Source organism: Empidonax traillii, unplaced genomic scaffold (assembly GCF_003031625.1).
Source record: "Empidonax traillii isolate 1590-97213 ecotype Southwest subspecies unplaced genomic scaffold, ASM303162v1 scaffold360:size843394, whole genome shotgun sequence".
Taxonomy (NCBI): domain Eukaryota; kingdom Metazoa; phylum Chordata; class Aves; order Passeriformes; family Tyrannidae; genus Empidonax; species Empidonax traillii.
The window spans coordinates 720,330-731,413 of record NW_020955553.1 but is presented as its reverse complement, the minus strand read 5'-3'; the positions used below and the strand labels follow the sequence as shown (position 1 = coordinate 731,413).

The 11,084-nt window shown below is 38.0% G+C and overlaps 1 protein-coding gene across 2 annotated transcripts in view; it reads left to right on the top strand.

Annotated features, from left to right (window-relative positions):
- TGFBRAP1 (transforming growth factor beta receptor associated protein 1) overlaps positions 1 to 11,084 on the top strand; it is a 30,486-nt gene that overhangs the window by 634 nt on the left and 18,768 nt on the right. Inside the window, exons 2-4 of one of the 2 annotated variants that reach the window (XM_027892579.1) lie at positions 1 to 473; positions 7,436 to 7,630; positions 8,551 to 8,705. In XM_027892579.1, coding sequence (XP_027748380.1) covers positions 1 to 473; positions 7,436 to 7,630; positions 8,551 to 8,705 — 823 coding nt within the window. The remainder of the gene's footprint in view (positions 474 to 7,435; positions 7,631 to 8,550; positions 8,706 to 11,084) is intronic. The other variant, XM_027892580.1, reaches the window with a different exon arrangement.

The window sequence follows — 11,084 nt, the reverse complement described above, 5'->3', positions numbered from 1 at the left end:
TCTGGGCTTGAAGAAGCCTGTGAGCGAGTTGAAAGCAGCCTCTGCCCTCACCAGACTTCTCGTGCTTTGTGACAACACGATAACACTAGTTAACATGATAAACTTGGAACCCGTCCCCACCGGTGCCAGGATCAAAGGAGCTGTGACGTTCACGTTGAACGAGAACCCCGTGAGTGGGGATCCGTTCTGTGTGGAGGTCTGCATCATCTCGGTCAAGCGTCGGACCATTCAGATGTTCATGGTGTTTGAAGACAGAGTCCAGATAGTCAAGGAAGTGTTTACTCCAGAGCAACCCTGTGCTGTGGCCGTAGATGGATACTACTTATGCCTTGCACTTACTACGCAGTATATAATTTTGAATTATAATACTGGTGTCTCCCAGGACCTGTTTCCTTATTGCAGTGATGAGAAACGGCCAATTGTGAAAAGGATAGGCAGACAAGAGTTTCTCTTGGCTGGCCCTGGAGGCCTAGGTGAGACTAAGGATTTTAATTTTTTGCCTTTTTTTTTGTTTGCTTCTACTAATTTCTTTCATTTGTGAAACAAAGCTTTACTAATTGAGTGTTTTGCATCATAATAATGATTTACTTCACAGGTCTATAATGGAATGCTGAGGTAAAAAGGGAGATGGTAAATTTTTGGTACTTAATACTGTTATATCTCTCATGTTCTTTTTTTCAGTGCACAAAAATCTGTGGTTCTTTGTATTTTAATCATGTCTGTAGAAAGCTTCATTGCTGTATAGACAGCTAAGACCAGTAGTGTCATGCAGCCCTGAGCAAAAGAATTGTTTGGTACCAAGTGAAACTTCAGGGTCTCATAGGTTCTCTGTAGTGACCAGTCAGACTGGGTTTGAGGAGCCCTCTGTTGCTATAAATTGTTAAATTCACATAGATGAGTTAATTTGGTCCTCAGTTGCTATTTAGAGGAGTTCACATGAAGTCCATTTTACACTGAAACTGATTCAGTAGTAAGTTTTTTGTACTACAGTGCTAGTAAGAAATTTTAGTGGAAATAGACTATATCCTAACTCCTATTAAAATAAACTGTCTTAACTGTAGATGTTGTCAGATACTACTCAGTTTTTATGCTCCATTTGCTTAATTTTTTTTTTAATAGTGTTTTTCAGGTCCATATTACAGAAACTGGTAGTTTAACAATTGTAAAACCAAAGTTAGATCATGTGAAACAATGCTCTTGTCTAAAGATAAATGACTGTAAGGACTACTGCTGCTGTAATCTATCTGAATCAACAATATGCTGTGGGGTCAGTAATCTTGAGCTTTTTTTTTTTTTTTTTTTTGAAAAGCTTCAATATCCCAGAGCTGACAGACCACAAGCAGAAGGTTTTGACTCTCCTTTTCAGAGGTGCAGTGTATGTATTTTTCCTGACACGTTAGGAATAGCATGTTCTTCTATTTATGTTCTTAATTCAGGGATCTGAATTTGGCTTTTTAATAAAAATTCCAAAGCAAAATAAAGAATGCAATCAGTTGCTTATATTGAAGTTTTGTCTCATGACCAGAATGGGATATGTACATCAACTCACCAGTTTTTCTTGAAAGAAATAAACTCTCATTAGAATATCAGTTTATGCAAATTGAAGATTTCTAAAATGAATTTTTTTTCTTCAGAATGTAAGGCTTCTCTAAGTCATTTTGGCTGCCCACTTCTTACTGAAACTCCCTAGTTACTTTAAATGTGAATATATATTTGTAGATATTAACTGTTTTAGTAGTGCTGTAGAAGTTTAAATTTGTGAATTAGCTGTCTGAAAATATTTGTTTTTGACATATTACTAAGAAGATCACAGTCTTAATTTTTATTAATATTTTTAAGAAAGTCAAACCAGGTTCTGTTCAAGTAGTTAATTTCTTTTTTGATTTAAGAAGAATACATATACTTTCAAAAGCATAATTGTATTTAGTTAGAAAGCAGAAGTGTATTTAGTCTGACTTTTGCTTTTATCTGGTCTCCTGTAAGAGAGAGATACAATGAGAATGTTATTCATAAAATCAACATACTTGTCTTGGGGTTAGAAAATCAGGTATGTGAGATATTTAGTAAATGCACTTCTGCTGTTCTAAACATTCTATAAACCACCCCTTTCCTCATGATACAGTCTATCTTGTACTGCTAGACTGGCAAAGTCTATCTTGTACTTTCTCAGAAACCTTGCAGATTGTTTGCTATCAATTGTACAGTGTTTCCTTGCCTAGCTCAGCTGTGGGTTGTTTGTGTGGTTTTGTTGTTTGGTTGTTTTTTTTTTTAAATCTCCTGTTTTCTATTCCATCCTCGTTGTTTTGACTAGTACTGTCCTTGCTGTTCTTCCTTGGTAAAATTCTTAGTGTCTTAAACACTTGTCTCTTCGAGGTTATGAAGGTGGCTGAGCACCTTTATAATAGATAAGCACTGTGTATCTTGGAATTTGAGGTAGGCTTCTGCTGTAAAATTAATGGACTTGAAAAGGATCTGTGAATCTTCAGTTCTAATTTTGATTTGGTTTTGTATGTCTCAGTGGTTAAGGCATGCTTGGTTGGCTCTTGGTGAAACCTCAGTGCTAAATCCAGCCTCTTACCGAGGTGGATGTATATTCTACATTAATATATTTGGCTTTATAGTGTTTGAAGTGGCATATATTTAGAATAATTTGTTTTTGAGTTAAGATAGAATTTAGATAGGCAGAAAGCAAGTGCTCAAAATGGTTATCAAAGTAAAATGTCTTCAAGTTTATTGGGTATGTAACTTTTTTCCTTACCTGGACTCTTTGCATTTAAGATTCATTGTTAGAATTGTTCATAGCAGATCACTGCTCTTTGCTTTCTCTGCTTGCAGAGAGTATTTAGCTTGTTCTTTCAAAAGGAGGAGGAACTTCATTTTTGGTGCATCTTCATTTTGTCCAGTGATTAGTTCATTTAGAATTAAAAATCACTTCTTTCTGATATGTATGAAACTATGTTTACCGAAATTAAGTTTCTGAGTTTGGGAAGCTGTTACTGCATGTTTTTAATCAGATTTCCTGCTGTACAAAGGCTTTAAAACTGCAGCAGACAGTTCTTGCATATTGGTACGGGGTGTGCTGCTTAGCACCAGCTGGAGCAACTGCTCCAAAACATCAGAGGTGTCAGCTTAGACTGAGCTCCCAAGAGCGGGTGCAGCTTGTTGAGCCTTGAGCTGAAGAGAGCACCTCCTACCTCCTCCAAGGAGACTGGAGCAAGGGAGAATGTGGTCCTTGTCCACAGGAGATGTGTGCTTCGTTAAGGCTTTCTGTTGCCATGTAAAGGAGGTGCAGGAGGAGGTCAGCAGAGTGCACGGCATCACAGATGACAAAAAGGAAATTGAATCTTCTCCAGCACCCAGGTGTGAGCCTTGTACCTCCAACTGTACAGAGGGAAGGACAGGCTAAGTCTCTGCTTGTTCTGTGATGGCCAAGGCTGGAATGGAAACTTGTGATTTGTCATAACAAAAGAAAGGAAGTGCTTGTCATAACCAAAGAAGGAATTCTCCTTCTCTGCCTGCAGATTTACATCTATTTAGTAAGTTCAGTGCTCATAGTTGCACATGAGGAACAGGAAGTTCTGCCCCGACAAATCGTCTGAGCCTTTACAATGCAGTAGCATCAGGAAGAATTAGCAAGTAAGAGTAGTGGGACACTCTCTCATATTGGTGATGGAGGTTTTCTCATCAATCCTGCTGGTAAGGAAGAACGTCTTGAGGAATGTGTGGATGGTGCAAGTCACCAACTGATTGCACAACTTGTGTTGACAGGGGTTTTGGCATTTGTGACTATGGATCCCTGTTTAAGGAAGTAATGGGATCCACCAGACCAAGTTAGGCAAAAGCGTTTTTGCCAGCTTGACTGACCAACTTGGTGAGCAGTATTTAAATTAGGTGTGGTGATGGTTGTAGGCTGAGTTGGCAAACAAAGAATGCAAGATGGTGTGATGAGAGACTTCATATGCAGCAAGCAGAGCTGAAGAGGTCCTGCTTCAGGCTTATACTGACAAAGAAGTCTTTACAAAACAGCATGGTAGTGAAAGCTCTCTTTTTCTGGGAAATCATCACACTTCTGTGTTAACAGCTGAGGGGTGGGGTTACTCTCTATGCGGAAGCAGTGGGAAAATGTGGTGGTGTGCCTTGGAACAAAGGAAGAGGGAGATGAGAGTTTATGCTTTAGGGTTAGAAAGCAGACTAATATGGGTGACATCATGGTCACCTACCTGCTAGAGACCACTTTATCAGACAGATGATGTAGGTAAGACCTTCTTCAGGTAATGGGAAGAAACCTTCATTTGCAGGTCCTAGTTTTTATGGTACTCTTAAACCACTCCAGTACTTGCCAGAGGGCCAGCACAGCAGGGCACAAGCAGTCCATGAGTTTTCTGGAGTGCACTGATGGTGACTAAGGAACTGATGAAGCCATGTGCTCTGTTGAATATAAGTGTGTTAGCAACATCATTGTCATACTGAATCCAAAACACAGCACTGTACCAGCTACTAAGAAGAAGATTAATCCAAAACCAGGACAGAGGCCAATGTCTGTCTGGCCTTGACTGCTGAACACCATGAACAGCAACAAAAGGAGCATATTAGTAGCAAAGGAAGGCTAATGGATGCCTACAGTTAAATAAGGTGGAGGACCGGGTGCCAAAGCGCATGGAAAAGGCTGAGGTGCTTAATGCCTCCTTTACATCAGTCTGCTGGTATGACCTTCCTTTAGGTATTATCAGTGCTTAGGAACAGTGGGAAAATCTGGAGCAACAAAAACCTGCCCTCATCAGAGAAGGATCAGGTTACAGAACATTCGAGTAAACTGGGCAGACAAGACCATGGGACCAGATGGATGCTTGAGGTCGATGTCAATGTGAGGCCAGTCTTTATTACCTTTGAAAGGATGTGATGATCAGGGGATGTTCCTCAGGTCTGGAAGAAAACAAGTGTCTTCACTGCTGTCTTAGGTGACCAAGAGAAAGGATCCAGGCAAGTACAGGTTGGCCAGCTATACCTTGATCCTCAGGAAAGTGACTGAGAAAATCCTGGAAGCTATTTCCAAATATACAAAGGGCAAGAATGTAATTTGAGGTAATCAACGTGGATTTTAAAAGGGACAATTGCCTGGCTGAGTGTTTTCTACGATTGAATACTTGGCTTGGTGGATGACGGGAGAGCAGTGATACTGTGAACTTCACCAAGGCTTTTGATGCTATCTCCCATGACACCCTTTGTAGACAAACAGATGAAGAATGAGCTAGAGAAACAGTGAGGTGGATTGAAAGCTTGACAGGAAGGTTTGTAGTGAGCAGGAGTCCAGCTGGAGGCCAGTCACTACTCTTGTACCCCAGAGGGGGCCAATGCAAGGTCAATACTAACATCATCTTTAAACAGGATGGATTGTGGGGAAGAGCACACTTTCAGCTAGTTTTGAGAGTGTACAAAACATTTCTATATCTCTAGGTGCTGGAAAATGATGTAGCTGTGTTTTGGGTAACTCTTGTAACCTTTGGATAGCCTATGCATTTTCAGTATGGAATTGATTACTGGCTTCATCTCAAGTTTGATCAAATGCGTTCCTGATCTATAAAAAGGCTGTGGTTTCTGATTATAGTTGTCATATTTATTGTTATCCTTAGGTGAGAGCTGGATGAAGACAGAAAATGCATCATTCTACCACAGAATGATATACCACCTAGTTATTGAGAGCAGAGGGATGTAGAGAGCTATTGACTTGAAAAAGCACCATCCATTGCTCTGCATGCCCTTTCACTTCCATGAAAGAATTTTTAAAATTACCTAAAAAAGAGCTTTTTCATTTAAAAAAAATGTGGTTTATAATTATTTCTGTTTAAACATCGGAGAAATAGAAAACCTATGAATTAATATTTTAAATATAATAAACTAAATTTACTACTGGTTAGTATGTGTTTAGTTCAAGTTTCACTTTTTGAAATGAGATTATAGCACAGAGTAATAACAAAAAGCCTTTAAAAGTGGACAGTGCAGTTAGCCTGACATAAAATTTTACTTCTGAGTCATAAGAATATCAAGACCAATAGAGTAAATTGGGAATCAATATATTATGAGCCCCCAAAAAAGTATTTTCTGTGAGGTGCTTTGGTTGAAAAGCTGATCATTGTGGTGAAAAAGAACCCTTAGTCAAGGGAAAAGGGTTGATAATTTAAAAGCTGCTATAAGAGATACAGAAGCTTAGGTGAGCTTCTCTACACCATAGTTCTGTAAAAGTCTACAACCTTCTGTTTTGTTTTCTGTTTTCCCTTTTTTTTTTTTTTTTCAATTCCAAGATGGTCCTTCTACCCAGCTCGCCTTGCCTCATTATCCTCTGTTTAGAGGAGATTTTGTAAATTGAATAACATAATCTTTTAATCTCTTGTGTTCTTTAGAGCTCAGACTTACTCTGCCAGCTGTCAAGTGGCTCACTGCTGCCAAAGATCAATTTTCATGGGCATGCCTTTTTAATGGCATGAGAATACTGGTTTTAACGGGTATGAATTAATATTTTGAACAGAAGCTTACATACTGCTTCAGGATGGCTCAGCTGGTAAATGTTTACTGAACTAGGCCTCAGAATGTTGACTGAAATTTTTCTTCAGTCAGTGTCTCGGAAAGAATTGGGAAATACAAAGTAGCATGAATAGAACCAGTGACATGCAATCCTAAAGCAAGTCAGAAGTCTGTTAAGCTAGGACAAGGAAGGAGGACAAAATAGACAGGAGGAAAGATAGTGACAACCCCCCCTCCCCAAATTAATTGAAGTTTTAATCTGGTTATTTCTAAGACAGCATAGGAGTTATCCTTGGGATATAGAAGGTCTTTACTCTGTGCTGGTCTATAAACAGCCTCTGCATTTTTTTCCAATGATTGAAAACACAGATGCTTCACAGGAAGTGACTCATCCCAAGGAGCTGGACACTTGTTCTGTGAAAACATTGCTGTATCAAAAGTGAAGAAGTATAAGTAAACTATTGTGTCCACTGAAATGCTCTTCAGATATTTGGTACAGCAAGGAACTAACATGCCTGCATTGCCAGGCAGTGCAGATCTGCAGCTCCTACTAAGGCAGGATTGAATGTGTCTCAATAAATGTTAATGTTCTGAAATTAATTCAAACTGCGTGGCATAATTCTTGTAAGAAAACCCTTAAGCTTACTAAACTTGAATAATTCTTTGCACTTTCTTTCAGTATCCATCTCTTCTCAGTTTTTGGTGTTGTCTGTTCCTGTGGTGAAGGACAAGGGAAGAAAAAAGACTGACCTGAAGTAACTGTCAGGTCCAGAGAGGTGTGATGTGCTGTTGTCATGCCGCCTGTATCTGTTCTGGAAATTTTCATCTCTCTACCTTGGTACCCATGCTTTGTGCTGGGAAAACAATTAGACTTCAACTAGCCCAAGCCTCAGGCTTTGTTTTTCCTTCTTTGCAGGCATGTTTGCAACTGTAGATGGGATCTCACAGCGCGCCCCAGTGCACTGGTCGGAGAATGTGATTGGGGCAGCTTTGTGCTTTCCTTATGTGGTGGCTCTCGATGATGAGTTCATTACGGTGCACAGCATGCTGGACCAGCAGCAAAAGCAAACCCTGCCTTTTAAAGAAGGTCACATTCTACAGGACTTTGAAGGTACTTTGTTGCATCAGTAATTCTGGAACAGCCTGCAGTCACTTCAGTTTGTTTTTTAAACGAAGTATGTTGACTGTTGAAACTTTTATTGCAACTGCTTTGCTGGTTAGAGTCCTGCAGACTTCAGTAATCCAAAATTCTATGCTTCTAACAAAATGTATGCTCATTAAATGTGCTCTAATTGTCAAGGAAATTGTTGGGTAGGAGTACATGGGGTTAGAGCTTCTTTTTTTTTTTGTAACTTGATTATTTCTTTCAAATGAGCAGTGTTAATGCTTCAACTCAATAATTGTGAACTACCAGTACAGTGGCTATCCTGACAAAGTTCTACCAAATTAGAAAAGAATACAAAAGAATAGTAATTTGAAAAATATCTGTATAAGAGTTTTAAAATTGGATATAAAGAGTTGTTATACAAAAAAAAAAAGGCAAACATTTGTTTTTGTGTGTTCTTCAGTTAAGAAGTCTTAAGTGTGAAATACTTTGTGCTACTACCTTTGTTTTTCAGAAAAGCTACAAACTCTAGCACTATGAACTGAATGTTACTTGCTACCTTTGATTTTAAAATGTAAGTGTGGAAACACCTGGCAGTTAAAAGTCCCTAGTCTCTGGCATCTGGACAGTGATTTCAGTGGCCTTTATAGCTTATATATACATCATGAGTGATTATAGCCAGTTTCACTTCGAGTGGAACAAAATGTGCTGTAAATAAATAAATTTACCATTGTCTCTGTATTTCTGAGATGGAATTTGCAGGTAAGCTGCTATCTAATAAATGAGGTAACAGTAAAGGTCAGTTTTGGAACTTTAACACTGCTTAGGTTCTTGAATCTTATATTGTATATCTTAAAGCTTATTTCTGAAATTGTTTTTTTTTCTGTAGAGAATGTAAACAGAATATGTCTGTTTGTTCTGTCCAGGAAAGGTGATTGTTGCTACGAACAAGGGTGTTTATATCTTGGTGCCACTACCTTTGGAAAAACAGATTCAAGATCTTCTAGCTAGCCACAGAGTAGAAGAAGCCCTTGTTCTAGCAAAAGGAGCTCGAAGGAATATTCCAAAAGAGAAATTTCAGGTCTGTCCTTCCTTTAGTTTTAATGAAAATGTAAATTTCACAGTGGGGTCATATATTCCAATGTTCAAGTGATGGGAGAGGGTGAGGGAGGAATTTACATTGAAGAGAAATTGTAATACCTTTTATGATTTCAGCTTGAGGAAATAGTGTGCTTCTAAATTGGTTTGTATTTGTAAAGGCTGTGATATTGGCAGGTTGGATGCTGCTACTCTTCTGGCGCTTTGTTGGTTTTGGTTTTTTGTTTTTTGTTGTTGTGTTTTTTGGTTTTTTTTCCAAGAAACTTGACAGAATTGAAAACAAAACAAAACCAAAAAGCATAGTGACAGAAAATCCAATGCTATGCTTCCTTAGTACTAGGTTCAGTTATTATTTGCTATTGCTGTTTAAAAATATATATTTTATTTTGAATCAGAATTTTTACGGTTTACCTTTTTTATCAAAGATTCTTACTGTATCTTAAACTCCATCATAGTACAACTTCAAAGTTAAGTGATGGCAAATCTAAAGCAAATACGTCCTGCTTCCAAACTCTTACAAGTAGTACTTGCCTTGCTGTGTAACTCAGCTTTTAAGGCTTTTGTGTGGGGAAAGTGTGTTCCAAACTCTTGAGTGTTGATTAGAGATTTGTACTCACTTCCTTCTACCTCTGGTTTGCATTACAATACATATTCTACTGTATTTGTTTCTGTTTAGAGACTTGGAAAAAACAGCATGAAATCTCTATTCACTTAATATGTGAATGAATATATGGTTTCTTTCCTTTTGTAAAAGCAAAATTTGATCTGTAACCTGAAGAAAATCTAGTGTGTTTTTTGTTTTTGTGTTTTTAATATACTTAGGTGCATTTTGTTGCCTTAAAACGGTACCTGTTATGTTATTACTTCTGGTTTCTTTAGAGAGATGTAAACATGACTGTGAAAGTTACAGAATTGCAGTGCTTCAAAATGATTTTTGGGGGGTGTGCGGTGTTTTGGTTTTTTGTTTGTTGTTTGGGGTTTTTTTATTTATTTTTTATTTTGAGAAGCTTCTAATTCCTTGTCATTTCAATTTTGATCAAGGCCCTTGAAAAGCAGTCATTAAATTAAATGAAGCTTGTATCAGTTTTCATTTTGATCCCTGACTCTCCTGTTGAATGAACAGCTGGGAAACTTCTGGAAGTAAAAAGGTTGTTGAGAAAAGTGTTTCCATCCTTTTGCTAAGTTGCATCTATCTGGAAGTACTTGAAGCTGAAAAGTATTTAGGCAAATATGGAGTTCATTTTCCAGCATGTTTTACTTTGCATCTTCACTTCCAACTTTTCCTTTGCAATCTGATTAAAGAAGCAAACAAATATCTTGCTGTGAGAACAGGATGCATGTTATAATCAATGTCTTCTACTATGTATGATGGCCTGTAAGCCTGCAATTTTTTCTTTCCAGTTTATGTAGATGTAGTGTGGGAGATGTCTTTCTGTGTTTTGCCACAGATGTTAACCTAAAATATCTCATTCCTCCTAAGTTTTCTTGCATTTAGGATTTTTCAGTCTTTAGAACAAGTTACTTTCTGTCCACAGATACCTTATGTGCACAGTGTCTGTTTTCCTGAAATTAGTTTCCTAGAATATTCTAAGTTCTTTCTAGTTTAATGTGCCCTTAAAGGTGTTCACTTACTATAAGTCAATGCTACAGCTGAAAACCAGAAAACATAGCACTTGCAAGCAAAATAACCTGTTCTGTTTCTGGGCTGTATTTGCAAACTGATATTAACCAGTTTGAGTTGATGGAGTCTCCCACTGACTCATATTAAAATGACCCAACTTGACTTAGTTGATGAGATATTAGTGCAATTTTTCAGAGCTGCTCTGTAGCTGGAAACATAAAATTTTGAGCTTGCTTTCAGATGGGACTCCAATACCAAATGCTGTCCTTACAGGTCTGTTACAAGCGCTTCAGACTTTCCTTTACTGTGGTCTTGTGTAATGTAAATTTGATGGAGCTCAACCAAATTAAATGCCATACATGTGGTTTTTTGCAACATTTCTTTGGTACGCTCTAACTGATCACGCAGTCACTCATTATTAAGTCCTAAGAGCTATCTTCAGATAATAGATGTTAGATAGATAATAGGTATCTTCTAATAGGTATCTTAGGGTATCTATTTTGCAAGCTTTTCTGAATCCTGAGTAGCTGACAATTTCAAGGCTGTATTTTGCCATTGTATGCAAGCAATAGGAAGAAATGCCTAGGTTTGACATTAAGACACTTGATCCATTCACTATAACTTATCCATGCAGAATACTGATTCTAATTGTTTAGTTCATAAAGTATGGTGTCCCCTTTGCCACGTGATGCTTTAGTTCTGCAGTTTGCAGTGACTGTTGCCATCTTACATGTGACTTGA